We start from the raw sequence: 26221 nt of genomic DNA, 5'->3' as shown, positions 1-26221 counted from the left end.
AGAGGCGGGTACAGCACCTTGTCCTGGGGAGTGGTGACACTTTATGTTGCCAAATCCCATTTCCGTGCAGAAACGTAGCTCCTCGAAAGTCATTTGTGACACAGACTTTCAACTGCCTAGCACAATTCTGTCATACGCTGGCATTTTATTTCAGTAGCACTTTGATCATGCAGATCAAGTGTGTTTTAAAGATGTTGCCTGCATCATTAGCAACAGAAGTCATTGAAGCCTTTGGACTAGAGGGGACAGACTGCAGGACCAAGGGCTCCGTGTGAATAGGGTGCCTTCTGGGTTCAGGCAGATGCATTTCTCTCTTGGTCGTGTCTGTTCGTGTTTGTTACCCCAAGGCTGATCTATACAGGTAGGAAATACCAAGTTACCAAACTAGCTGCCATTAGCATTCATGGAACCAATTTAATTAACACAACCTCTAAGCTTAGCTGGGAACTTGAATGTCAAATGGGAGTGTTTCGTCCAGCACGCGGTTGCTCATGATGCGGATTCGGCAAATCAAGTTACACCCTTCTTGTATCATAGAGCCCAGCTCCAGTTCTGCTCTCAATAACACTTTGTTGTCCTAGAATCCGTCCTCTGAAATTCCCCTATAATGTGTTGTCTTTAAAAATGTCCTTAGATCCATTCACCTGATCCCTTGTGCTGCATTTTGAGAGCGTGCAGCTGTCTTAGTGGGCAGAACACGATAACCAAAGCCTCTAGGAGTGACCATGATGCCTGAGAAGGAACCTAGAAGCCAATTAGACCTTCCTTTATCAAGCCAGATTTGCAGAGAAAATACCTTCTGAGTGGAGCAGATTCTCTACCGAGTAATTGCAGTAAGGACTATGCATGCTTTGAGCACTTACAATTCCCTTGTTAACTGTATACTGCTATTTTCTTTACTCAGAGCACAGATAAGTGAAGAGCTTAAGGAACTGATCCTACGCATGCTCGATAAAAATCCAGAAACAAGGATAACAGTCCCTGAAATTAAGGTAAATTGGACATTGATATTATAGTCTTTAGCCTCAGCTGATTTTGTTGTTCCTTTGGTACCCTGTAATGAGGCAGAGCTGTTCCCAGTGTTTGTTTTGGGAGCTTTCTCTGGCACGCCGCCTCGGAAAGGGAGAGTGCTCATTTTGCAGCATGTAACAGCTCTGTTGCTGCTGCTTGTCGGGGAATATTGACAAAAGCTTTCTTGTTTATTTATTTAAATGAAAATTACTCAAAAGCTGGCTGATCCTCAGCGAATCCCCGGGAGAATCTACATTGTCATGGGGACTGCTAGCTGCAGAGCCTGTGCTGTCAGCGTTGGACCTGTGTTACAGGGGCTGGAAGCGCGTTCCTCTGGTGCTTGGGCGGTCAACGGCCTCAAGGCAGCACATTTGTTTCTATCAGCTTTACTTGGGGGATGCTTATTAACCCAGGGAGTGACTAGGACTGGTAGAGCACAATGCTTCACAAGGCTTGGCTTCATTCTGGTTTTGCGTGGGTTTCTGTCCTCGTGTTACCCCTGACCTGCTGAAAACTCTCAAGATTCCCACAGAGATCCATCAGCGTGCTCTGTGGGACATGTAATTCTTCTTCGCTTTGTCTCAGGCCAACACCAGCACGTTTGCCATCGAAGCTGACAGATCTTTGAGAAGAAACATGACATCGCTTCTCTCCAAGCCCAGGAGGCCACAGCAGTGATGGTGGGAAGTGCTTTGGTGCTGTATTAAGAGATTTCACTTGGCAGCTCTTGCAGGCATTTCATGTGGAAACCTGAGCCCTGTAAGAACCCTGGGGAGAAGAGCAGAGCAGGGTGCTCGCCGTGCACTGAAGATGCTTGGTGTGCTTGAGGACTTCTGCTTGAAGCTGAAAAAGCAAGTGTCTCTTGCGCCAGGCTGGGCTCTGGGCTCAGCCCAGGGCCTTGAACACTGCTTTTCTCATGTTCTCAACCAAGGAAACCATCCCATAAGAGGCAATAGAAAAAGGGCAGCTTTCTTCTGTTGTTCCCCCAAGAAAGAGGATGGCCAAGCAACTTCTTGGCAGAGGCGGCTGTGGAGTGACTGCCGCCATCACTGAAAGCCCTGGCCAGAGGAATCCAGCCCAGAGAGTACAGAAGAGCCCGACGTGTGCAGCTGATGCAATCCAGACAAGGAGATGACACGCTCCCTCCATATTTGCATTCACAGACTAATCCCAAGGAGTTTCTTTGCTCTGAAGTAGCACGCTGCATGGCATTGGGGCTCCAGCCTTGGCTTCTTGCATAGTCAGATGTTTCTAAATGGCTGCTCCAGGCCTCTTTCTCCTCCTCCCTGGGTTCCTTCCATTTCGTTTTCCCCTGTTTTCACACTCCCCTCCTCTTCCTCTTTCATGTTCCTTACTCGTACGATAAAATCCTGACATGGCTGCAAACGTTCTTGAGCTGGCGAGCATTAGCTCCATGCTGCTTCTCATATGTAATCATTTATAGTTGATAAATCTTTGATGGCAACATTGACGATAAACATGGCAAAAGCTGGAAGGAGGCGGTAAAATTGTATAAGGGGGTTAGGCTGGACAAATATCTTAACTGCTCTGCCAACTGGGTTTGGAATCGCTGCTCACCATGGAAGTAAATCAAGCAAATCGTTTCGTATGAGGAACATTGAACATATGGCAGTCCTCTCCCTAGCTGAAATGTTCACGAGCCCCAGGTAGACTGTAGGGTTTAGTGCACTGATTTCGCTTAAGGCTGGACGTGGTGATGTGCCTTTGAAAAGAGTTATTATAAGCACAATTAATGATCTTTGGAAAACGCAACTGAATTAAGTGCCGTAAAGAAGCTCATCGCTAAGCCCTTGGAGAACACTCTGGATACCTGCATCCAACTCATTGGAATGGCAGCGAGCATCCATCCTAATTAAACTCCTCATCCTGGAGGGTGAGGCTGGCTTTTCTAGCACCAAGACTGGAGGATTCTCTCCCTGACAGGCAAAACATCCAGCCCTGGATGTGGGTAGCAGAGAGCCTTGCTCTCTCCTGCTGTCAGCTCCCTTCCACAGCAGCATGGCAGTGACAGGGAGGGATGGTGGGAAACTGCCTCCTTCCTCCTTTGTGTGGGTGTGTAGAGGTTTACGTGGTGTCCAGGTGGCAAAGTGTGTTATTTCGCTATTTATGTAGGCAGGAGGCCATTGCAGTAGCACGAGTCCTCAGTACTCAGACCCAAGTACTCCATTTTAAGCACCTAAACCCTTGTTTGTGCAGATGCATAAATGATCTTGATTCTCCCAGGTAGCAAGCACGTGTGACCCTAAATGAAATGTGTGCATGTGAGAGAAAGATTAAAAGGCTCTGGATAACTCAGATTTTCAAAGCATTTCAAACTTGATTCAAAGGGTGCCGGGTTCCTCTGAGATGCCAGCTGGGGGCAGTGGGTGCGACAGCACTGGGCATTCGGGGATGCCATCTGGCCAGGCACCAGATTGCAGCGATTTCCAAGGGAGCTGGTTGAGCCGCATCAGTGTAAGTGGAAAATGGAGCAGTACCAACAGGCAGCTTACCCCCATAATCAGTCCTCTGCCCCCGATTCCCTCTCATCACCACCATCATTGTGCTCTGCTGTAGAAGGGAGACCTACAGCTCTCTCTGCGTTCCTCCCCATGCAGGTGCATCCGTGGCTAACCAAGGGTGGCGAGGAGCCCCTGCCGCTGGAGGAAGAGCATTGTACCGTGGTGGAGGTGACAGAGGAGGAGGTGAAGAACTCGGTGAAGACGATCCCGAGTTTGCCAGCTGTGGTACGTATAAACCACAACCGCATCCTCTGCATGGGTCAAGAGCATGATACTTTGCTGAAGCTCTCAACTGGTGAAGGTTTGGAGAGGGTACACGTGTGCTCCTGGCATGAGAAACTTGGTCTTTCAACCCTGTGTCAACTTTCTGTGTCCCCGAGCACTGCAGCAGCCTGACTCTGCAGGGCCTGACCGTGTGAGCAGTCCTGTTTGTATCTGTCTGGCTGCTCTCATAAGAGCTGTAGGCTCACACCCTCCAGGTGTCTGGCATCTGACATCCCAGAAGACCAGAAGCATCCCGAGCGTGTTTTGTTTCATTAATCTAGAGGTTGCAAGAAACCTCATTTGGATCCTCAAAATGAAGGCTCCAAACCTGGAGGTGACCTGGCCAGAGAGGCAGGGAGCGGAGATCTGCCAGAGGAGTGTACAGCTGGCCCTTGCCTGCCAGCCTTGGGGGAACAACAAGTGGGTGTTCAGGGCTCTCTGGTTTGTGTGTAGCCAGCTCTAAGCGATTACTATGAGAAGGTGCCTTTGGGGGTTCCTCATACTGGGGAGGGAGGTGCTGAGCACGTTTCCAAAGCTCTTGTGATGTTAAAATAGGCATTTGCCCCAACAGCCAGCTGGGGGAGTGAAAACCATGCTTTCCCCCTGACAGCAGGACCTTTGCCTTTGAACCCGCAGGAGCTGGCGGCACTCTGTGCCTAGTGCCTGCCTGGGAGGATGGCCCAGGAGAGCCCTGGTGCCTCTTTCTCATGGCCTTGGACCACCACGAGTGGCAGGCAGCGGTCAGCAGCATCTGCTTTGCCTCTTGCCAGCCATGGTCTGCGTCCAGGGGTCTGAGCTCACTGCCCGAGGGAGTGGCCTTGACACTGCCTGGAACTCACATAGCTGTTCTGTGGGTTTCTCTAGTTCGTGCTCTAGCTGTAATTCTGTTAAATGTCTGTTGAATTATTAAAGAAGCTGTTGTTAGACTCCTTTGAACTAGCTTCAAGGGGGTGATATGTCAGTCCTGCTGTTCTCACTGGTCTGTTTTCCTTCCTCAAAGATCCTAGTGAAGGCCATGCTAAGAAAACGCTCCTTTGGAAATCCCTTCGAGATTCAGACCAGGCGGGAGGAGAGGTCCATGTCTGCTCCAGGGAACTTGCTGATGTACGTATATACAGTTTTACCTGGCTCTGCTGCACGTGCAGAGTAAAGGTGTGTGGGGAGGATGAAGGAAGTAGTTTGCAAATCTTTTCTATAGTATTTAAGGACAAAACTCCCTTCTAAATTAAATACTGAGGCTAAAATCTACCTCAGGTCCTCTAGGGTTAAAATACAATGCAGTAAAGCAGCCTGAATACTCTTTTTATAGATGCAGTTCTCCCTGTAAGATGGATTTGGCCTAAACACATGTAACATGCTAAACTTGGGTCTGGTTTTTAACCTGTTCGTTTATAATATGCTGTAATCGAAGATCCATTAGAGATTGGTGAACTAAATAAGTTTAATTAGAGTCTAATTGAGATATGTATTGGAAGGTTTAATTCTTCTCTCCTTTTTGTGGACAACAAAAAAGGCACTGGATAAGCACTTTGAATGTTTTATAAGCTGGAAATGAGATGATGTGGTTTGTCTGTGGTCTGGGGCTCAAGTCTGGGCAGCGACACCATGGAGATGCGTGGGCAGACAGTGGAGAACGCTTTGACATTGCTCTTTCATTTGAGAAAACATACAGTATTTTTTCACACACCCAGTTGTGAAATGGTGGAACATATTGCAATGGAATATTTTGAAGGCTGGGTATAAATGGCTGTACTGGAATTAAAAAGGGAGTAGACAAATTAATTACTATTAGATTCATCAATGTTTTTTAAACACAATGGTCTTGGATATTCGGGGGGGCAGGAAGGATTTCTCTGTCCTTTACTTGGCTCTTACTCTTTGTCCCTGATGTTGGTTACTGATCCCTTTCAGAGCCAGGATTCTGGACCGTCAGTCCAGTAAGTAATAGATGGACCATTAGCCTGACCTGGGACAATTATTTTCATGTTCTCACCCTGCAGAATCTGTAAGGCTGCAGTTCACAACAAAGCTGTGTTGTCCCAGAATGATCCTTTTCCACCCAAAATCCCAGTACCATGCCTAGCAGACTCCCACGAGGGTGTGCTAAGAGTCTCACTGCACCTTTGACAAAGCAAATAGAGGAGTGTCTCTCGCTCACGGGTGTGTGGGGATTTAAGGGCTCAGCTCAATTAAGGATGATGATGCTTTAGGGCCCAACTGTGTATTGGAGACTTCAGTAAAGGCTTTGCCTTTGAGTCCAGGACCAGTTAATATTAGACAGCAGTTTAACAGTTAAACACCCCATAGGCTGAGCGCTGCTGTGGGGACATATCCGAAGAGCATGGCAGTCATGGCTCCTTTGCCAGCTTACCCCAAGGGATTTGTCCTCATTTGTTTCCCTTGGCTCATTGCCTTCCAAATTAATTATTGCTAATTTGACACACGTCCCTGCCCATTTCTTCACTATCATTCCTGGTCACTGCATTGCATTGCTCTGAGACGGGAGAACTTTTACTAAATTTGAAGAAAAATGTATTGTATGCATCTCACTGTCCAGGACAGCTAATTCGGAGCAAGGCAGGATTTCTTCTTTTCAAGCTCTGCCTGAATTGATATTTCAAGGTGGTCTGCTGTTCTAGTACCTTGAGCCTGTTTCCAAAAGGGACCTGTTTCCTTCCAACTTCATTTGAGATGCTTAAAAGCCCATGCCATTAACTAATTAACTGGTGGGAAAACTTCTTGACACTGATGCTGTGGCTGGTTCCTGCCTAGAGCCGGACGCTTTATTATCTGCTCAGAATAAGTAAGTTCATCTGATCTGATGTAGCTGTGCAGTTTCTGATTAGCCACATTATCAATGTCTAATTCCTTTTAAAATCTTTTTGGGCCTTCAAGACGAGCTGTAAGCCTCCATTTTTACTTTTATTTATCTCCTTTCTAAAGTTGCTAGTCAAATTCTTCTCAGCTTATACAAAACCAGCATCTTTCCCTGTCTCTACTCATTTCAGCCCCATGTTTGCATTCAGGCCCCTTGTATGGGACTATACTAAAAGGTTTTTGAAAACAGTGTATAATTTTCACTGTTGTGCTGCTGTGTCCAGTGCCCTTGGTTTACATGAACATGTCAGGTCAGGGATGGAGCTGCAGCCATGCCCAGCAGTGTAAGCACTTAGAGATGTCCCAAAAGAATATGAATGGTCTTTGAATGTGCCAGTTCTCCACTGCACTAACTTCAGCACTTAATTTCTCAATCTCCTCCCATCAGTGCCAATTTTTGGCAGTAACAATTGACTTTAGCCTAAATTAATTCATGCACAACTGGAGCTTTGAGAACCCATCTCGAAACCCTTCTCTTTAAAAGACAGATATTGGCTAGGTCTCTTCAACAATAGTGTCATATATTAAACACTACAGCAGGGATGCTTTTTTTTTTAAGGAATGTGGATTATTATTTCAAACTTTGAAAAACGCTATACTGGTTGAATCCAATGAAAATTGCTTTAAATTTAAATAGATTTGTTGAATCTAATGACATTGATTTTAAGCGAACCGAGTCTAAATGGGAATGTTCATTGTTCCGTGAGTTCTCTCTTGATTACAGTGTTATTTCCACAGGGGCAAACAGAGCTAGGCACTAAGCCTATCCAGTTCTTAATTCATAGCAGGTTGTTCTGTAGTAAACCCACCCTTAATACACATATAAAATGTAACATCAGTGCAAATGTTGCGAATAGCACTGTGTTAGTTAAAATAAGTTTTGAGTGAGTCTGGATTACTATAAATTTCTAGAACCTAGCAGGAACAGATAATATCGTTGTAGCATAAAGGCTCTGCAGAGTTCCTGCATGTCAGGCACCGTTTCCACCCCAGTAGCTGGATGGGGACCCCAAAAGTGGGACTTGCCAGAAGGGCAGCGCCTGCAGCCATCGCTGCTCTCTGGCCACGCTGCTGTGTGGTTGCCCACAAGGAGCTGAGAGAAAAACAAGCCACAAGTTCCCAAGCTCTCCACCACAGAGCTTCTCCTGCCCAGTGGCAGTGTCTTTAGAGAGCAATAAATCAGCTTTTGTAATATTGCATCTCCTAGTTATAGGTAGAAAATAACTTGTTGTGTTTCTATATAAGAAAAAAGAAGAGCAATTAGAAAACTCCAGTTTCACATTCCATTTATTTAATTAGGCTGCATGTGAAATTGCCAGAGCCCCACTCACTGCTGCTTCAAGCATCTTGCATCTGTGCCCATACCGAGAACATATTTTGCAGGAAATCCTGACAGCTGAGTCTGCTTTCTGGTATTTGATGCCTAATTGATGGTTCTTAAAATGGATCTGTCCTTTAAGCTCATTCTTTGGGATTTGGAGAGGAGGAAACTAAATCATGTGCTTGAATCTTTTTTTAATTTCTCCCTGCATTACCTATACACAGTGTGCTGGGCTCTGTTCTTGGAAATGCTTCGTGCAGAAGCTGCATTTGCAGAAGTCTTTGTGATAGCAGGAGGTCTTTCATGTTTGCTGCAGCCTTTCCTCCTTTGGAGGACACTATTGAGACACCAGTGATTTGAAATAGTTCTTAAATTAGTATTGGGAGCAGAGAGGGCTTTTTTAGCACTCCTTAGACCTGGAAGAAGCAAATCCTCTCCTGGATGTTATTTATTGCTTTGTTTCATAGCACTGAAAAGTTAAAAAGGCAGCTGTTAAAATGGCAGGCACATTCACCAGATAGAAGGGAACTAAAATGAAGATGCCCCCGTTTAGCAATTCTTGTTTTGCAACGGCTGCCTCTCCCACGAGGGCCCCTCTGCACACCCAGAAGTCGTGTGTGAGTGCTGCCGGCTGTCATTTTACCCTGTCAGCTGCGCGGTAGCCAGGGCTGGGTGTCTGGGCGGCACTGGATCCTGCCTTTCGGCACCGCATCTCCCAGAAGATGCAGTGATTCATCAAGCCTTGCAGATCCTGCAGACCATGGCCAGGTTCAAGCCTGCCATTAACAGTGGCTGCAGAAGCAACTGATCGTTTCTAGTTCTTCTAGTTGCAGACTATTTTTTAAACCCAGGTGTTAACGTTCACAGCTAAGTTCTGGGTTTCTGTTAGCAGAGTTTGCTACATTTCTTCTGCCTGCTCCAGATTTCTCCTAATTGAGTCAGCACTGGCTTTACCACATTTTTTTATTCTCATTTATTGCAGCTACCACCTGTCAAATTAATTGCTGTGTTTTGACAGACCCAATTTACTTTCCCATTATGGCTGCTATTACTATTGATGAAATGTGGTTGTCAGCTCCTGTACGGGGGATCAGTCTGTATTTAGAAAGCCTACTCTGCTTCCAGCCTCCCCAAAAAGAGAGCAAAAGAGCCGTAGCTGTCCTTAGGGCCATACTGTCCATGTAGGCTAGGCACGAGGAAGCCAGGGGGAGAGAGAGAGAAAAAAGTGGCTGACCCAGGTCTCCAAGCAGAAGCAGCTTCTCCCAAAGCAGCCCAGAGGTACCTGCCTCGTGGGGGCTTTGTGCTGAGAAAGTCCCAGGGCTCGGTGCCATGGGGCTGCTCAAAAACAGGCTGCAGAGATCCCCCTAGGGCAGCCAGGTTTACAGCATCATCTTTAACAAGGGAACAGCTACAGGTTGGGTTTATATTTGCCAGATGTTTCCACTCAAGATGCTCCCTTGGTCTCTGCTAGTGCTTGGTGTCTGTCTTTCCAGTCCCAGAAAGATTTCGTGTCGGTAGCACACAAATGCTCTCAGAACAGAGTCAAACCCAACCAAAAGCCGTATCAATTTTCACTGCAAAGAGAGAACCGCATGTCTCGCGGGAAGAGCCATGCCCCACAGTGCGGGTAGGTATCCTCGCAGTCCGCCTGAGGACCGAGGCACCCACTGTGGCACAGGATTTTCCTCTGCCAAAGACCCACCATCAGCCACCCCCCATGAGTGGCCCCACGCTCACGTGGCTCTGCCCGCGCTGAGCTCAGCCGCTGCACGCCCCATCGCACGTGGTGGTGATGCCGTGACCGTGATGGGACACAAAACCTCCAGAGGTGCCAAATCAGACAGACCAGGAAAGCACAGCTGGACATCACCAGTGTGCTGGAAGCAATCTGGAGCTTTCAGCAGCGGTAGGGGCTGGAGTGGGTTTGTACCAGTGCTACCAGTGCCCAGCCCCATCTGTCCTTTGAGCTGCAAGTAAATGTGACTGATGCTCCATCCTCCATTTCACTCTGCTTGCTAGGCTTGTTAGGTACAGAAATACAAGCTCATTTGCCTGCTGCCATCATCTTCATGATCGCTTTCTTCCTTTTGTCTCATTGTTTTGCTCTCAGGGACAGACTCCTCTTAAACACACCTGTATGTTTGCATCCGTCTTTAAGGTAATTCGGTGTTTGTGTTTCCCCTGGGTGCTGTAGAAACGTGAGTCCTCTCCTCAGCCTGTGTGATTTGTGTGGTAGTGAGAGCATTCGGCTCCATCCTTCCTTCCTGTAGGAGCAATTTTACTGCAGTAATTCTGTATGTGTGACACTAATGTTTATGTATGCTTTTTTTTATTATTATTATTTGTAGTTCTTTGGCGTTTCAACCTTCTTTGGGGGAGGGAGGGGTAAAAAAAGCCAGTTGGGTTTTAGCAGGAACTACTGCTCAGCCCCACGTTCACGGAGGAAATTGATACAGAATTTGGGAAAGGCTGAGCTTTGTAATTTGGGCTCAGGCTTAATATTTAGTGGTTATGCAAAAGAAATAGAGCGGGAGCCTGTTTCTGCTCCAGCTGCTCCACCACTCCCCTGCGCTTCTGCCTCTGATGCCGCGCTGGGAGGGCTCTGGGCTGACCGATATTGTCCGCTGTGTGTGACCACCTCAGCCAGGACTTCATTAAAACACAGTCATTTGTCCGACCTGTTGCACAAACCCTTCTAGGAAGCGGTCGGTCCAATTAATTCTGTTAAGTAACAACATTCAATGCAAACCGTGACAAACTGCTTACAAACATCTCAGTGTGAAGAGTCTCAAGATCTAGGGCTTAGGCAGGACACAGCCTCCACCCAGGCCTGGGGAGATCTGGTCTGTGGTGGGACACCAGGAAACAACCACATGCCTCTAAACACCTTTGGGAGCAGCTCCACTTCTCTGGAGGCTCTGGCTGGCCTCGTTTACCGCTCCGAGATGCATGGATGAGCTTGAGCCAGGATGTCCCCCTCTCCGAGTGAGGAAGGACTTGCAGAGATTCTCCAAAAATCGTTAGGAGAAGGCAGGCGGAGGATGGGGACTGACGGGGCGCTGTTGGTGACAGCTGGTGCCGCTGCCTGCTGCTATATTTTTCACAGAGAACTTCCTCATGAGGAACAGTCCTTTTTCTTTCAAATGTATTTCAGGAGTGACTGCACAGCCCAGCCATGGTCAGTTTGCTCCCAAAGTTTGCCCGTGTCCTCAGCAGAGAGGAAGGGGACATCACCAGCCTAGACGAGGGCAGATTATTGGTATTAAATGGGGACTCGGTGGAGGATTTAAGCACTTACCAGGAGTGTATGTGTGTATATGCTGTGATTCAGCTCTCTGTAGGTTGTCCCACTCCCTCCCTGTCCCGTGCTGCCTGTGTTTCGGAGAGAAGAGCTGTGAGGCTCGTTCCTTGCTGGGCACGAAACATGGTGTAAATACTCAGTGGCTGCGATCTTCCTGCTGCTGCTGCGGTTAACAGCGATGTGGTCTCTTGGATAGTTGCACAGGTCAGGCTTCGCTCGCCTGGGCTTTTAAAAAATGTAGCAGAAATACAGTCTTTTTTCTTAAAAAGAGTTATTTAATGTTATTTAACTCTTTTTAAGAGTTATCATGTTCAGCCTCAGGCCTCACAGCATAAGCCCCAGCTCCCGTGCAGACTGCAGGGCGCTGACACCTCCATCTCCGCTGTCGTACGTGCAACCTGAGTTTACCCGATACTCGCCGTGCACGGCTGTCAGATCAACCTGTTTTGCGTCGCACCCCTCCCGTGCCGGTGCAAGGTGTTCGGAGAGGCAGAAGCTGCTCGGGGCAGCAGGGGAGCATTGAACGTGCCCCGGGCACGGAGCAGGCGCGGCAGGACGTGCCGGGCAGCCGCGGGCAGGGAGCTGTGCTGCGCGGAGCTGCCTGTGCTGCGCCGCAGGAAGGAGCCTCTGTTCCGGCGTGGGGTGATAAATCATTTAAAGAGGGTGATGACAGGCACTGAAGACAGGGCTGTTCCTCAGCCTCCCCCGCAGGGAAATGGTCCGTGCTCTGGGTTCAAGGTCAGGTTTATCGCAGGGCTTTGCTAGAGCAGAGGGAGAAGGGAACGTGATTTTGATCATTTCTACTTTCTTCGAAAATTAGCACAGCCCTATGTGTACTTTCAGCGTCATTCCCAGCCAGACAATAACCCCGGAGCCCCGAACCCCCACTTCCCAAACGCTGCTCCAGGCACATGGGGCAGCACTGACCCTCCACTGCCGGGTTGCCTTGTCCACGTGGGCTGATTTCTCCTGCAGCCGGGCAGGCGTGAGCGAGGCCGGACACCCTGGGAGACACGGATGCCTGGGGGTAGCATCACCTCCTTTACGCTGTGGAGATCTTCACGTCTTCGTGACGGACAAACAGGCGTTTTAGGTGCAAGTCGTCTGCCTGCCGGAGGTCTCTGCTATGGGGTGGGGGCTGATGGGGATGGCACCTGGAGGTGTCACGTTTTCTCCGTTCAGTCTGGAGCGGTGACAGCTTTCTCTGGTCAAATCTTAGTTGCGGGCTGTCTTATGGATGGCTGGGCTGGGTGAAGGTGTTACTCCTCAAGGATGCCTCGGGGTGCCGGAGCTGGCTTCGCCCCAGCAGAGCCGGTGGCACAGCCACACTGACTGCGCTGGAGTGAAATCAGCCGGCAGCGGGGCTTGGGCTGCCCACGGGCTCGCGGAGCAGGGACAGCAGCCGCCGTGTGCTGTGGCTGTTGTGTCCCAGGGACGCGGTGGCAGCGTGTACCCCACCGCACGGCGTCCAGCAGCGCTGCTGGGGCAGTGGTTGATGTGGCTGCCAGCATGGCTGAGGCTTTGCCCGACTGGCTGGCTCGGCCTGGAGCCCATAAAAGCCCCCCAGCCCGAGCCAGCAAAATGCTCCGTCAGCCTAAATGTCTCCGCTCATGGTTCAGGGTGATGCCCTAAGCAGCTCTGAGCCTGCCTCGCCACTGGCAGAGGTAAGGTGTCCTGTCCCACTTCTGTCCCATCCCGCCACAGCAAAGCTCAAACCTTCTACATAGGAAGACACTGAAAATTAAGAGCTGGGGAACAGGCTTGAAGCTATTGTGGCATACGTACAATGCAAGTAAGTAACCTTGGCTGTGTTTTAGGGACTGCTGCTCTCATGTGCTGAGCGATTTTTGGGGACCAAACTCACAGAAACTGAAATCAAACAGCTGTTTCATAGGGAAAACTGGGTTCCAGTAGAAGCATTCAATTTTTATTGCCTTTTACAGCGGAGCTTTGGAGAAGCAGTTATGGTATCAAGCCATCGCTCTGATCTTTTTAAAAAAAAAATCAGATTAAAGAAAAGCAAACCAGAACTCCCCAAATACAAACTAGGTAATTCGGAAACATTGCTGCTGGTCTGCAAGACTTTCTTCAAGAACCAGATACCTCCTCATGATGCTGCAGCCGGGAGAAAGGCACTCGGGGAATTGCAAAGCTTAGTCTTCGGGGCGCAGAAACCAAGCAAGCGTATAGGCACAAGTTGCACAGCACTGCAGCGCGTCGAGCTGGGATATTGCTGAGCTCTTTATGTGGTACCAGCACAACAGGCTGGTTCTTTGCTATTCCCTCTTAATATTGATGTTGCTGACCTGGGTGGCCTGTTGGAAGAAACACCCTCTGCTTTATTTCTTGCATTGCTATATATCTCTTTATTTCTATATTGCCTATAATCTCTTTATTTCCTTGCCGTTCATGTAGAAAACAAGGGAGCAGAGAAGGAGGCAGGGACCCGGAGCTGCCCGACGTGTGTGAAGATGAAGCTACGTCCTGAAGCCACCGGGCTGTTGCAGGCTGGTCGCTCGCGCGCTGCTGCTGTTGTACCCATCGTGGTGTTGTCTAGCACGCATCTGCTCTCATCGCCAAGTCCAGGGCCTGCAAATCAAAAAAGAAAAAAAAAAAAAAAGAAAAACCGAACGGACCAAGGCAGAAAACCAGAAAAGAGGAACAGAGCAGCAATAAGGAGAAGAGCGAGTCCTCGGGCAGCGCGGCTGGCAGAGGGCTGGCTCGGCCTCGTGGGCGGCTGCGTTCCTCGTGCGAGGTGTCCGTGCGCTCCTCCGTGTGTGCCTTGCTCTCCACTTGTGCTTCACGTGTGGGCTTTGTAGTTGGGTGTCTTGGCCGATGAATGTGGTTTTATTTGTAACGCAGCAAACCAAACGTTGTCTCATGGGTCGTTCACCCTGGAGACCTTTTCCTTGCTTATTTGCATTCTCTATTTCAAGCATCGGGGGAAAAAAAAGATTACATCGGAGCTAGGTTTTATATCAGAGGGCAACTGTTTTATTTAATGCACGGGTAAAGCGCTTCTGTATACCAAGACACATCCTGCTCTTATTGGAGTTGACAGCAAAATTTCTATGGGTATCGGTTAAATGAGGACGAGATCTTCCTTTTGGAGTGAGCACTGTCACTCTCTATGCCTTTCTTTCTTTTTCTTCCTTCTCTTCTTAGCCCTCAGTTTTGCACAGTGTAAATCCTGCCAGCATCGATGGCTTTAGTCAAGGCAGTGTTGTAAAACAGAAGAACTACACAATATTCTCTGTAACGTGCAATGAGCCTTTGAACGTCGTAGAGATCTGGAGCGTTGGGATATGCTGTTACACAGAAAGGCTTAGTGCACCGAGGACATCAGCTAACCAAGCGTGCTCTGCCCAAAGAGCTGGGATTGCACTCCGTCAGCTGCACCCGGTCCTCTGCGCACGGACCTTGTTCTCAAAGGTGAAAAGAAGCGGCAGGTTTTGGGTTTATTTTATTTAAGGGTGATTTCCTTTCCCTTGCTCATCAATTCGCTCCTTTAAAATTATGTATCTGATGCTTTTAAACTTTAATTTCCTGATAAATGACCCAAACTGGGAGAGCTCCTTAAGATGGAAGATGTTGGTGGAGGGTTTCTAGACTGAGGAAAGCTACAGAACACAAATGAGGTCAAAACTTGATCCTTTGGGTATTTTTTAAGGCTTTAATTTTTTAATTTTGTTTTAAGACTGTAATTTTTATGCACGTGCTGATGCTGCTATTTTATCCATAGATTGCTTCTAAACTTGGGATTAGAAGCCTCATCTGTACAGTTTGACAACAGGTGAGAGATTGCACTTAAAAGGGCAAACGCAGCTATTTCGGTGGCTGTTGACTATACGGACTGTGTGTATAATCAGGAATTTCACTCTTGCACTCAGAGTAAATACCAGTGACATCAATCCATCAAAATATACGTCAATATTTTCTCTTGAGCTTTATGGGGGTCTGAATATACCCCTGGGAAGCCAATGGGATTGGATTCTTATTTTATAGTACTTAAATAAAGGACACGATTAAATTTGGTTCCTACATAATCATCTTACTGTCTTTTTTTTAGGTTAATCCTGAGGGCTTGGGACTTTGTCCCCTAATTTTTTGTGCGAGGGGATACATGTACAAGGATTGTTGGTAGCAACTGGTATACTGGTGTTCCCGTTCTGTTCACTGCAATCTACTTTTGTTGTTCCCAACGTTTTTCTAACTGGGCTTTGCTGCTGGTGCCTTCTGCTCCCCGTGCCCAGCCTGCTGCCTCCCCTCCCTCGTCTTCAGCCACCTCGGTGGGACGCCCAGAAGCAGTCGCCAGCCTGGGCTCTGCCCACCTCTCGCCTGTAAATATTGGCAAATTGGGAAATAGTATTGCAGCTAATGTATTTTATTAAGGAGACCCTTAATTTTTAAAGCGGGCAAAGGGATTATATCCTGTAAAGGTTACTGCTCTGAGCCTGTGCTCTGCATCGCTCGCATCCAGATGGTAAATCCTGCCTGCGTTTGTGCGTCTGCCTGCCCCAGCGGTGCGCTCAGCATCCTCCGAGGATCCTCCATCCCTCCTCCGTGGTTCTGCTTCGGCTGCGCGCCTCGGGTTGGCACGCTCGAGCACGTGCTTGGACCCTGCTGCCTCGTCACGAAGATTTAAGCACCCGGTGAAAGGGAGCGAAAACAGAGATGGGGACTTGGCAAAGCTGCGAGCGCAGCGGGGGCTCTGCAAACGCGGGAGGAGCGACTGGCCAGGAGGAACCGCAGCCTGCGGAGGGGATGGTCTCCGGCTGCAAACTGGTCTGTGCTGGGGACAAAGCGCTGGGGTGCCACCGCGTCCTGCTGTGCACCAGGGGCCGAGCTGAGCAGCCCTGGGGAAATGGTAGGAGCAAACTGTCTGTCCTCCGGTTGGCGGAAAAATGGGCTCCCTCCCGCTGGTGTCCCCGGGGCTGGCCGTGGTGCAGCTCTGCTGCAGCAGGGCCGGGCTGCCGGCAGCGGGGAGGATGGCTGCGACGCTGGGTGAGCCCCTACCCTGCACAGAGGGGTGACCTCGGGACAAGGACACGTCCTGGGAATTCGCCTTACCCCTGGGAAAAAAAGGGAGCACCGGTAATCCTTTCCCCCATGGCTCTTCTGAGGTCTAAGTAACACTTGGGTGGTGCTCAGAGAGCTCTAAGACTGCAAACGTGGGGTTATCTATTGTATTTTTTAATATATGGTAAGAATAATCTAGGGATGGAGAGACACTTTGCTAATCCAGCCAGTTGTTGGGGTTATTCTAGTAATGCCCAAGGGGGTGGGAGCTAGCAGGGCAAGGCTGCAGGAAAGCTGCTCTCAGCCTCAATTAATGCGAGCAAACAAATGATCCTTTACAAATTAGCTCTATGTCATGCTCCTGTAGTGGTAGCTGGAATGCTGCTTCAGTTTTGGAGGGGAATGGGGGAAATGGGTGTTTTTTATGATTCTCCCAAAATCTGCTTTGAAAAAATTTGCCCTTTTTGCTGAAGGAAATCCTTCTGGAGCTGTTTCCACAGGTCCGGAGAGCAACCAGAATTGTACGGCTGGGCTTGTCTCACGCCTTGTTCCTCCAGCAAATCTGCCAGCCTTGTGGGTCTTTCCTTTATACTCCAGAAACCATCCGTATCGCGTCGCAGACAACAGCCTGAAAACTCGCATGAAAGGAAATGAAAAAGGTGCACGAGCAGCAAGAGAAACACTCGGATTTACTCAAAGGCTTGTAGGACTCCTGCAAAAATAGACTCTGCTTCTCACTTAGCTGAAGTGAAATCCTTGCTCGTTTATGTGCGTCTTAGGGCAGCTCGGAGCAGCGCTATGGAGAAAGGAAGAGACTAAAGAGACGGTGTTTATTTAAAGATAAACCTCTCCGACAAGCCAGCCCTTTTATCCATTCAAGAAAGTCGTTTTCTCTAGCTGGGTGGCTAAATACGTGTCTTGTTTCTCTCTGTGAATGAGGGGATGGGGGTCGGCGCGGCTCCTCTGAGCAGCGAGAGGAGCTGGCGTGGGCGCGCTCTGATGCTTTTGTACACGCTCTGTATTTTTCCCCTCCAAATCCTCGCTCGCCCGTGCTGTTCCTGGAGCGCGGGCGTCCTGTGAGAAGAGATACCGGGATGCTCTGAGCTGCGTTACCTGGGCTCTGCCTCCCGGGAGGGCTCCTCTTGCCCCACGGCCTGATGGCACGGTCGGCTCTGGTCAGCTTTGGTTGGCTTTTCCAGCGCGGGGATGGGCCCAGATTGAGAGACCTTGAAGGAAATTTCTCGTTCGGGGAAATCGCATGTCTTTTTGATCTCCAGGAGGTAGATTTCTCTCTGTCTTGCTCAATTAATACCTCTAGGCCTTCGGTTCGGGAGCTAGTGCTAAGTCAAAATCCTGGTTTAGTCTCTTCTGAGTGGCACGGAGGAATACAGCAGCGAATGTCTTTAACGCTTTGGGCAGGAATACGTCGCTGTGAATGTCACCCTTGCAAACGGGGGAGGTTTTCGGCTCTTCAGTGATGCATTGCAGCCTGCGAATGGATGCATGGAGAACCACCACGGCGTTTATAAAGCCGCCGCCTCCAGCTGTGCCCATGCAGGGGCTCTGCTTTGGGCAGTGGTTTTCCCGGTGAGGTACCCGTGAGAAATCGCAGCGTGGGCAGCCGTGGTGTAGGCGCCAGTAACACCAGTAACTCATGCTCACGGGAGAAACTAAAGCAGCAGTAAGTGTGACTGGGCTGCGATTATTTATTTTTTTTTTCAGTGCCTTGAGACACAAGAAGCAAAAGCTGGACAGCAAAAGTCGGGGCTTTCTGAAAGATCAAGTGCCACACGTGTCTGTGACGTTTATCATCATTTCGAGGGTGGATAAGTCAGGCTGGTCCTTTGCTGGTCATGGTGGCATCAGTTACGTGTCTTGTTCGTGTCGTGTCTGGCCCAACATCTCCTGCCCGGATGGGGGTTCGCTCTTCGCCTCTTGCAGGTTGCAGGTTAGAGAAATCTTTGCGTTTCAGAGCTGAAAGTGCACCTGGGGATTCCTGCCGAGGGAGCGCTGCAGGTCGGTTGCAGGTTTGCAGGCGCGGGGGGCTGCAGCCTGCCTGGTATCTTCTCCTGCGATACACCATGGGGCACACGCCTGGTACGTACGGGGTCTCTGGCGAGCCCAGCACGCTCCTGCCACTGTGCCCCATTCTGTGCCTGCCTGTCCCCTTCGGCAGGACTTCATCTCCCCTCCTACCGGCCAGAATTTGGCCAAGGCAAGCACGATGGTGCAAAACCCACCGAGGCTAAAAACACCCCTGGCTCCTTGCTGCGTGGCGTCGCTAACCCAAGCTGCGTTGTTTGGGGGCCCTAGGGAGAACGGTTTGACAAATGCTGCCCTGGAAAGTATTCCTGGGGAATAAAACGGGGAAGGCGGGAGCAGCCGGTGGTCGGGCAGCGCCAGGGTTGGTCACGGAAAAGCTGATTTTGTGCGCGGCCACATCCGAAGGGAGCCTGGCGGGGGGACGGCGTAGCTGCTCCATGCAAAACGAATTGCAGCTCAATGAAAGGACCCCCAGGACGGGGTTTAATTCCTTATTTATTGCCAGACTTGCAGGGGGGAGCTGGAGGGAGGAATTTTATCTTCCTTCAGCACGGCTCCGTACCCCGAGGCCATCAGCAGCGCTGCGGCAGGGGCTGAAGGAGGTTTTCTGTGGTGTGTGGCCGGGGGAGCTCATTTGCTCTCTCCACCTCGGTGCTTTCCCTCTCATATCTTGCTCAAGAAAACCAGGAGCTTCATCCCACCAGCCCAGGGGCTTCGTCCCAGCCCCTTAGAGACCCTCTCTAAGGGTCCCAGCTGCCCTCGCTCGTGCTCAGAGCCCCTCATCCCCCCCCCTGCAGCCAGCAACATCCCGTAGCTGGTGCTTTGGGCTTTCGTGCACCAACAGCGCAATCGGGTACGTGAGCAGCCCTTGCACGATTGCGATTACCCTTTGATGGTGCAGCTAATGCAAGAGCTTCAGAACAACCGCAGCAAGGGTTGCTGTCCCTGCAGCGTTGTCTCTGGGCAGACTGGCCGTGCGAGTTAAAAGGATCATTTATGGTCTTGGACACCTTCATCAGTGATTTCCAGGCAGAGAGCCCGCATCTTCAGCGTTTTGCTGGCTGCTCAGTGTTATCGTTCTGCTGCAATAAAAGATGGTCCTTCTCTGGGCCGGGGGATCTCACCTTCGTGGCGGATGGGATGGCGGGAGGGCAGGCTCCTTGCTGCCCCGAGGGGATGGGCATCTCCGTAGATGTGAAAACGTTTCCAAAGGAAGGAGGATTGTGCTGCAGTGCTGGGGGTCCTGCTGAGAGCACGAGCACATCAGGTGTCCAGCAGGAATACTGCAGATCGGAAAGCAGGCAGTGGGGGTTTTTTGTGGATCTATAACTTAGTTTGGGTACCAAACTTCTCCACTTTACCAGGGCACGTTTGCAGTGGTGTTTGCTGAGCAAAGCAGTGAAAGGGATTTCTTTTCTGGCCCAGGGCCACCTACAGGAGACTGTGCTCTGATCAGGTCCCTTCCAACCTGAATTAACCTGGATTATCCCATGACCCTGTTACTCTGAACGCAGCCTCCCGCGGGACGAGGGAAAGAAAGGAGCTCGAGCGCCAGTCGCTGCCTTTCACCGTCCCTTCCCTGCAGGAAAGCCATGCATGCTCAGAGTCGCTGCGAGCGGATGCCCAGGCCCTCAGTCAGTAACCACGAGCCTTCAGTCAAAGCGTTCCAAAAAAAAGAATGTAAATTCAAGAAAAAATAAATTCCAACTTTTGAGGATATAATTCAGATCCTCTGTGCCGTAATATTGCTGCTGTTTCTGATTTATAGGCCTGTTCTGTTAGTATTTGTGTCTCTTGTTGTACTTGATGTTAAATATATGACTCTGTACGTACTCTGCTATAATTCAAGCATGATGTATATGCACTCAGTACTGTAATGGCACGTGGCCATTGCACTGTAAATATGTACCATGAATAGAGAGGCTATTTTTTGCATGCTTTTGTACTCTAGAACTGAAGAGAAAACGACAATAAAGTCCATAGAAATGATACTCGGCGTAAGCGCGGTTCCTGACGCGGCGCTGGGTGCTGGCTCGTGCGTGCTCTCTGCTGCTCGAGCCCTCTCTGTGCTTTTAGCTACAGCAAAGAGGAGCTTACAGGGGCTTCCACCACTTCTTTCGTCCCTGCCCTTTCCCTGCTGGGCTTTTCCCTGGACGCAGAGGCTCAGGGACCCGTCGTCGTGCTTCCGTACCACATCACCGGCTGTTGCAGCATCTTGCTGTAACGTGACCTGTGAAGTTGTCTTGCCTTAATTGCATTTGCTTCCAAAGAAACGTGCGATTTGCTTTGGAAAAGAGGGGTTGGCCTGGGCCAGAGCTAACTCTGCACGGTTGTGGAAACCACAGCAGAACCCAGGCTCGTCGGTGCCACCGGGCAGGAGTGGGCGGTTGATCCCGCGGTGCTCCAGGGACCTTCCTCCAGGTGAGGCAGGCGGAGGCACCGTGCTCTTCTCTTTCCTGTAATACTGAAAAAGAAAAAAAAACCAAAAGGTGAAAGCATTCTGCCCAAACAGACACACGCTGGGCCCAGTAACCACTAACGCTAAACACACTGGTTAATTCTCGGGTATATGAACTGCTGGCACCCTCGGAGTCTGAACGTGAACGGACCCGAGGTACAAAGTACTCGTAGTGAACCGGCTCTGGGGTCTTGGCTGTGGACCGAGACGCCCTGGGCTTTATTCGTTCTCCCGATGCCTTCGCAGCCCGTTCCCGAGTTCCGGAGCGAGCTGCCCAGGAGGAGCCCGGTCCCCCCGCACACGAGGGAAGAGCCGGGCTGTGCGTGCCCCGACGCTCAGCGCTGGGGTGGCACAGTGCTCCCTCCCTTCAGAACCAGACTCGGCTTCTCATGCCCACCAGCTGATTTTTTTTTTTGGCCTCATGGTCAGGGGACAGAAACGGGGAAACCAAAACCCTTCCAGCCAGGGATGGTCTCCCATGCAGGTCCAAGTCCTTGGCTGTGCCTGGACAGCAAAATAAATGGAAAAAGAAGAAACCTGGATGCATCCGTATCCCGAAGCGCGTTTTTCCAGTAGAGCTGGGCTGTTTGCTGTTGTGCTGCTGGGAGGTGAACGCTCAGTTTTGCCGGACGACCCACATTGTTTCTAGGTGGGCTTTGCCCTTTTATCTCCTTTGGCAAAGTCTCCAAGCGTGGGCGTAGCTTTGGCAAGCCCTAACCTCCCTTTCCTCCCTCCCTGAAGAAAGCAGGAGCCCACTTTGTGCCCTGAGCCAGTTGTTGTCTGCTGGGAAACTCATCCCGTCACAGAAATGTCCCTGTCTGAGCCGATCCCCCGACAGCCGGCGGAGGATAACGAGGCACGTCCATGCTTCAAATCAGGGTGTTACAGCTTCGTTTCCCCGCTCAGCAGCAGACTGCACACCGAGCTGACGACTGGTGTTTCCCAGCAAACCACACTAAGACAAAAACCTGCGATTTCTTTTGCAAACACTGAGCAAAAAGCACTTCCTGGCCCCGTTACCTGTAACGAAGGATACAGCGATTACCATCTCTTAGGTGCAGCCCCCATTAGAACAGAGAGGGGTTTTGCCTGAGTTTTATAAGCCGTGCAGCTTTATTTCTCACCTAGGAATGTTTATTCCTAACAAGGCTTTGCATTTTTGTTAAGGGAATGAATCTCTCCTGGGTGGCGATGAGGACGGACGGCTGCGGCTCTCCCAAAATCACGGCAGAAATGGCTGGGGCTCGGTCGCTGCAAGGGCTGACTCGGCGCTGGGAATGGGGCACGAGCCCCATCACCAGCTCCTGCGGGCTCAAGGCGGCTGCTGAACATCACTTTAAACTTTTATTCTCCTTTTTTTTTTCCTTAGCTGTGTTTCCTACCTTGCTCCCAGCACACCAACGCCAAATCAGTGACCAAAGAGCTGAAACCCCTTTTGGGGCCGATTCAGCGCTGCAGCCATCCCGACCGGCCCAGCCTTAGCGGGTAAGGAAGGTACCGCGTTGCTTTGTGTTATCGGAGAAGCGATTTGTGTGATAAACCCAGAAAAACATGCCCAGATGTGCCCCAGTGCCATAGCAACAGGGCTGAACCCGCTGCAACCAGCGCCACGGAAGGAAGGAAAACCGCTCCGGCAGAGGCTCGGGTGGGCAAACGGGGACGTCGAGGACCCGTTAACGCACAAGCACTTTTGCTGGATTAATGCTATCGCCCACTCCCACGCCGGGTGGATTAAGACCCCAGCGTTTTGTCAGGGAGATAATAAATATTAAGTCACGTAATTGCTTGTTCCCGGGGATGCGGCGTCCCGGTCCCACCTCGGTGGGTCACCTCGCTGCCACCATCGCACAGCCAGCCCCGAGACGCGGTGGTGCCGTGTCCCAGGCCAGTAAATGCCCCCAGGGTTTATGGTCGGGTTAGGATCTCGCTGCGGACTCGATTTGGGGGTTGATCCAGCCAGGTAAATGACTTGCAAGGTGCTCCCTCCTCATTTTCTTTTAAATGGGCTGCGTTTCAAAATGGATTTCTTGAGCAGTAAATTATAATTTAGTGGTTATTATAATATCCATTAAGAGCTGACTTCTGCTGTAGCGTTATACCAAACACTAATTATTAGAAATTAAGGTGACAGGAGGGAATAATACTCTGAGTTGTGTGAGTAGGAGGAATAACAGCCCGGGAGGGATAAGCGAGGCAAAGCAGCGGGAGGCTTTCCTTTCTGCAGGGAAATGAGAGGTGATAAAACCCCTAGAAGCAGCCGTGCAGGAGCAGAGGGTACGTAGAGAGGTGCCGGGCTGGGGAGCTGCCGGGGGAAGGGGACAAAAATAATCAGAGCGGCCGGTGGGTGCGAGGGCACCACGCAGAGCGGTCGCAGGCGTGGGACCATCGGGTCCAAAGTGTCCGGTTTCGGGGCATCGCTGCCTGGCAGGATCCGTACAGGGAAATGAGCTCCAGAGGCTCAGTCGTGCTTTGACATTATTTCTCTCGTTCGTTTGCTTGTCGTATTATTTTTTTTTCCCCTTCAGGCTGAAATGAAATCTCCGACGATGATTTCCGACAAAAGATGGGAAGACGTTTCTGCTGGGTCTGATAGGAGATGCCGGCGTGTGTCCTGACGAGCTGCAGGTTTGGTGCTGGTGAGCAGCTGGGGCCCGGGCTTCGGTCCGGCTACAAACGGGGGGTAGTTTTAAAGCAAAAGCCTGAGTCCTGCACTACAGCCACGCTGGAGAATCACCAACCTCTGAATCCCATTTTGCCGTGCCGAGTTTGGCCCCGGGAGCCACGACTGCCACTTAAAACCAACGGCAGCGTTGGCAGGATGGGTGCGGGTGCGGGATGAACGCCCGGGGAAGCACCCAAAGCCATGCAGGGCTGCGCGGGGGACGTGTTTCCTCCTGATCCCCTTGAGGTCCCCAGCGAAGGGGGGGTCATCAGCCCTCAGAAGCCACAGCCCCAGCCAGGAGTCACCCGTTACAAACCTCACCCTTTATTGCTATCCGGGCTGTCCGCTCTACGCTGCTTCCCTCCAGCAGAGGCTGGTTAATCACGCTCCCTCTTTCCTATGGTTTAATTAAGTGTGGGGGGGAAATCTTACACATTCTTGCCAAACATTTCCAGGATTTGTCTTTTCTTCTCCTTCAGTAGGAAAAAGCCGTTTACCGTTTTCTTTTCTAAAGAAATTTCCGGGGAGGCCCAGCAAACACGGCCAGGAGCCGCCAGCATCAAGCCCCGACTGAGTTTCTTCGCTTGAGTAAATCGATGTTTTGCCACTAATGCGAGCTGAATGCCCATTTTCTGTGCCCCATTTATTTTAATGCAAGGGCTGGAGTGCGGGGAGGGGGCAGCACCGGGGCAGCTCTCCGTAAATCCCACCGAGGCGCTCGGCGCTTTCACCCCCATCCGATTTTGCAGAATATTATTCCGCAAACACAGGAGGGGAGAGCCGCCCCGCACGCAGCCGGGAGAACTTGCATCACCCGTGGTGCCTCGCAGCGCCCGTCTGTCTCCCTGCCTGTTGATCTCTATTTTTTGGGGGGGCAGGGGAGGTTCCTCAGGGCTGTGTTTTGGGAAGGAGGCTGCTCTTGCTTAGCCTGGGCCAGCCAAAATACCTGTAAAAGAAAATTTTTTGGCATAACAGGGGTTTTTTTCATCATTAAAATGGGATGGTGTGGCATGAGCATCTCCTGCCCTGTTGGTCCCTTCAGCCCTGCTGCGGGATGGGGACGGGGACAGGGCCAGGGCCAGGGCCAGCCCCGAGCCACCGTGGGATTGCCGGCGAGGGAGAGAGCTGACCCGCCGCCAGCTTGAGGTGAAGCAATTAAAGCATGTGGCTGCCACCAGCGTTTCCTGCCTGTAATTAAAGCTTTTAATGAGGAGGCATATGGTAACCCCCTCCCGGCCCCAGACTGGCATTTTGCCAGGTGTGGGTTTATTAACGGCTGCTAATTACACCGTCATTCAGCGTCTAGGTCGAGGAGGGTTGCATCGCCTGCCCCGAGGGCTCAAATTGGCTATGAATGCTGCCAAAAAAATTCTTAATTTTATTAATCTTTTTTCCCCTTGCATTGGGAACTGAACCCCCAGGCGTTTGTAGGGCATTTTGGGGACACCACCACCCCTGGGACACGGTGCTGGCTCCTTCCCCGATGCACCCAACCCCCTCTTCCAGCCACAAATCCGGCTGTACATCCTCCCCCCAGCTGGTGAGTGCTTTTTATTCCCTGGAGTGAGTTTTGCTGAAGACCTGATAGTCCCGGTAGCCGCAGCGGGGCTCGAAGCCTTTCCCCATCCCGATGGCGTATGCGGCTGCTGGGACGTCCCCGGCCCTGACGAGCCCCGCGTGTCTCTGGACCAGGAATGCGTGTTATCCCGGTAAGAAAACGGGGGGCTTCGTTCCCCTTAGACCTCAGCTCTGTGCTGGGGTGTTTAGGGGACCAAGCGAACTACAGCAAGGCTGGTTTTCCCCTGCAAAAGGCTCTTGGTAACGTTGTACAACTGCTGGTTATATTTTTCACATTGGGTGTTATAAAGTACCTCGCTCCCAGCCTGGGGCTCTTTGAATCTTCCAGCTCTGCGCAATCATTTAGAGAAAATGAGCATTAAAATCAACCACCTGGAAGTTCTCCCCTTTCTTTAAGAGCCAGTCCCAGCTCCCCTTCCTGCAGCAGCTTGGTGCCATCCTGTCCCTGCCTGCCTTGTGCCCGTACCGCCGTCACCGACGGGACATGTGCCGTGGCCGTCGCTGCGCCGATGCGCTGAATCAGCCGCCGGCGAGCCGGGCCAGGACGGCCGGGAGGCCAGCGAGGGTGGATCCAGGGTATGTCGAGCTGCTCACCAGCGCCGGGACCTCGAGGGGACCCACAAACGCGTGAGCACGATTCGGGGCTGGGAATGCCCGGCCGGTGCCGTCGGAACCCGCAGCTGAAGGACGAGCTGCCGCCGCGGCAGGTGAAGCTGGAAGGAAATCCCTGTGGCTTTCGTCGGATGCCGTAACGCTGCGGGGGTCCCTGAGGTTCATCGCGGGGGGTTGCAGAGGCTCTGGGAACTTCCCCGGCAATTAGGGATTCGGGCAGCGGCAGCCCGGAGCAGAGCGGGGCGTTTGCAGGCAGCTGCCTAACGAGCTTTTGCAAAGCGGCAAAGCGCGGCAGCAGCTCCCGGGCTGGTGTCCCGGGGGGGGGGTCTCCCGCACCGTTCTCCAGAGCATCAGGAAATAATTGATTTCAAAATATTTCATTATGATGACTCGAGTGACAGGAGCGCACGTGACAGGACGTCATTTTGGGGAGCAGGTAGGAAGGGGTGCTCACAGGAGGGTGCGCGGCCGGTGCGGGTCCGGCCCTGCCAGAGCCCCGAGCTCCCTGCGCGGGTCTGTTGGACGTCCCGCACCAGGAGGGTTGAGCGTTCAA

The 26221-nt window shown here is 51.1% G+C and overlaps 1 protein-coding gene across 1 annotated transcript in view; it reads left to right on the top strand.

The window, feature by feature from the left end:
• CAMKK1 (calcium/calmodulin dependent protein kinase kinase 1) overlaps positions 1–13922 on the top strand; it is a 105465-nt gene extending 91543 nt beyond the window's left edge. The window contains exons 13-16 of the mRNA XM_075168965.1: positions 905–992; positions 3630–3758; positions 4798–4901; positions 13712–13922. Coding sequence (XP_075025066.1) covers positions 905–992; positions 3630–3758; positions 4798–4901; positions 13712–13784 — 394 coding nt within the window. The 3' untranslated portion in view covers positions 13785–13922. The remainder of the gene's footprint in view (positions 1–904; positions 993–3629; positions 3759–4797; positions 4902–13711) is intronic.
• Positions 13923–26221: the final 12299 nt, after the last annotated feature.

This window comes from Calonectris borealis, chromosome 19 (genome assembly GCF_964195595.1).
Source record: "Calonectris borealis chromosome 19, bCalBor7.hap1.2, whole genome shotgun sequence".
Classification (NCBI taxonomy): Eukaryota; Metazoa; Chordata; class Aves; order Procellariiformes; family Procellariidae; genus Calonectris; species Calonectris borealis.
This window is presented reverse-complemented; position numbering and strand designations above follow the sequence as displayed.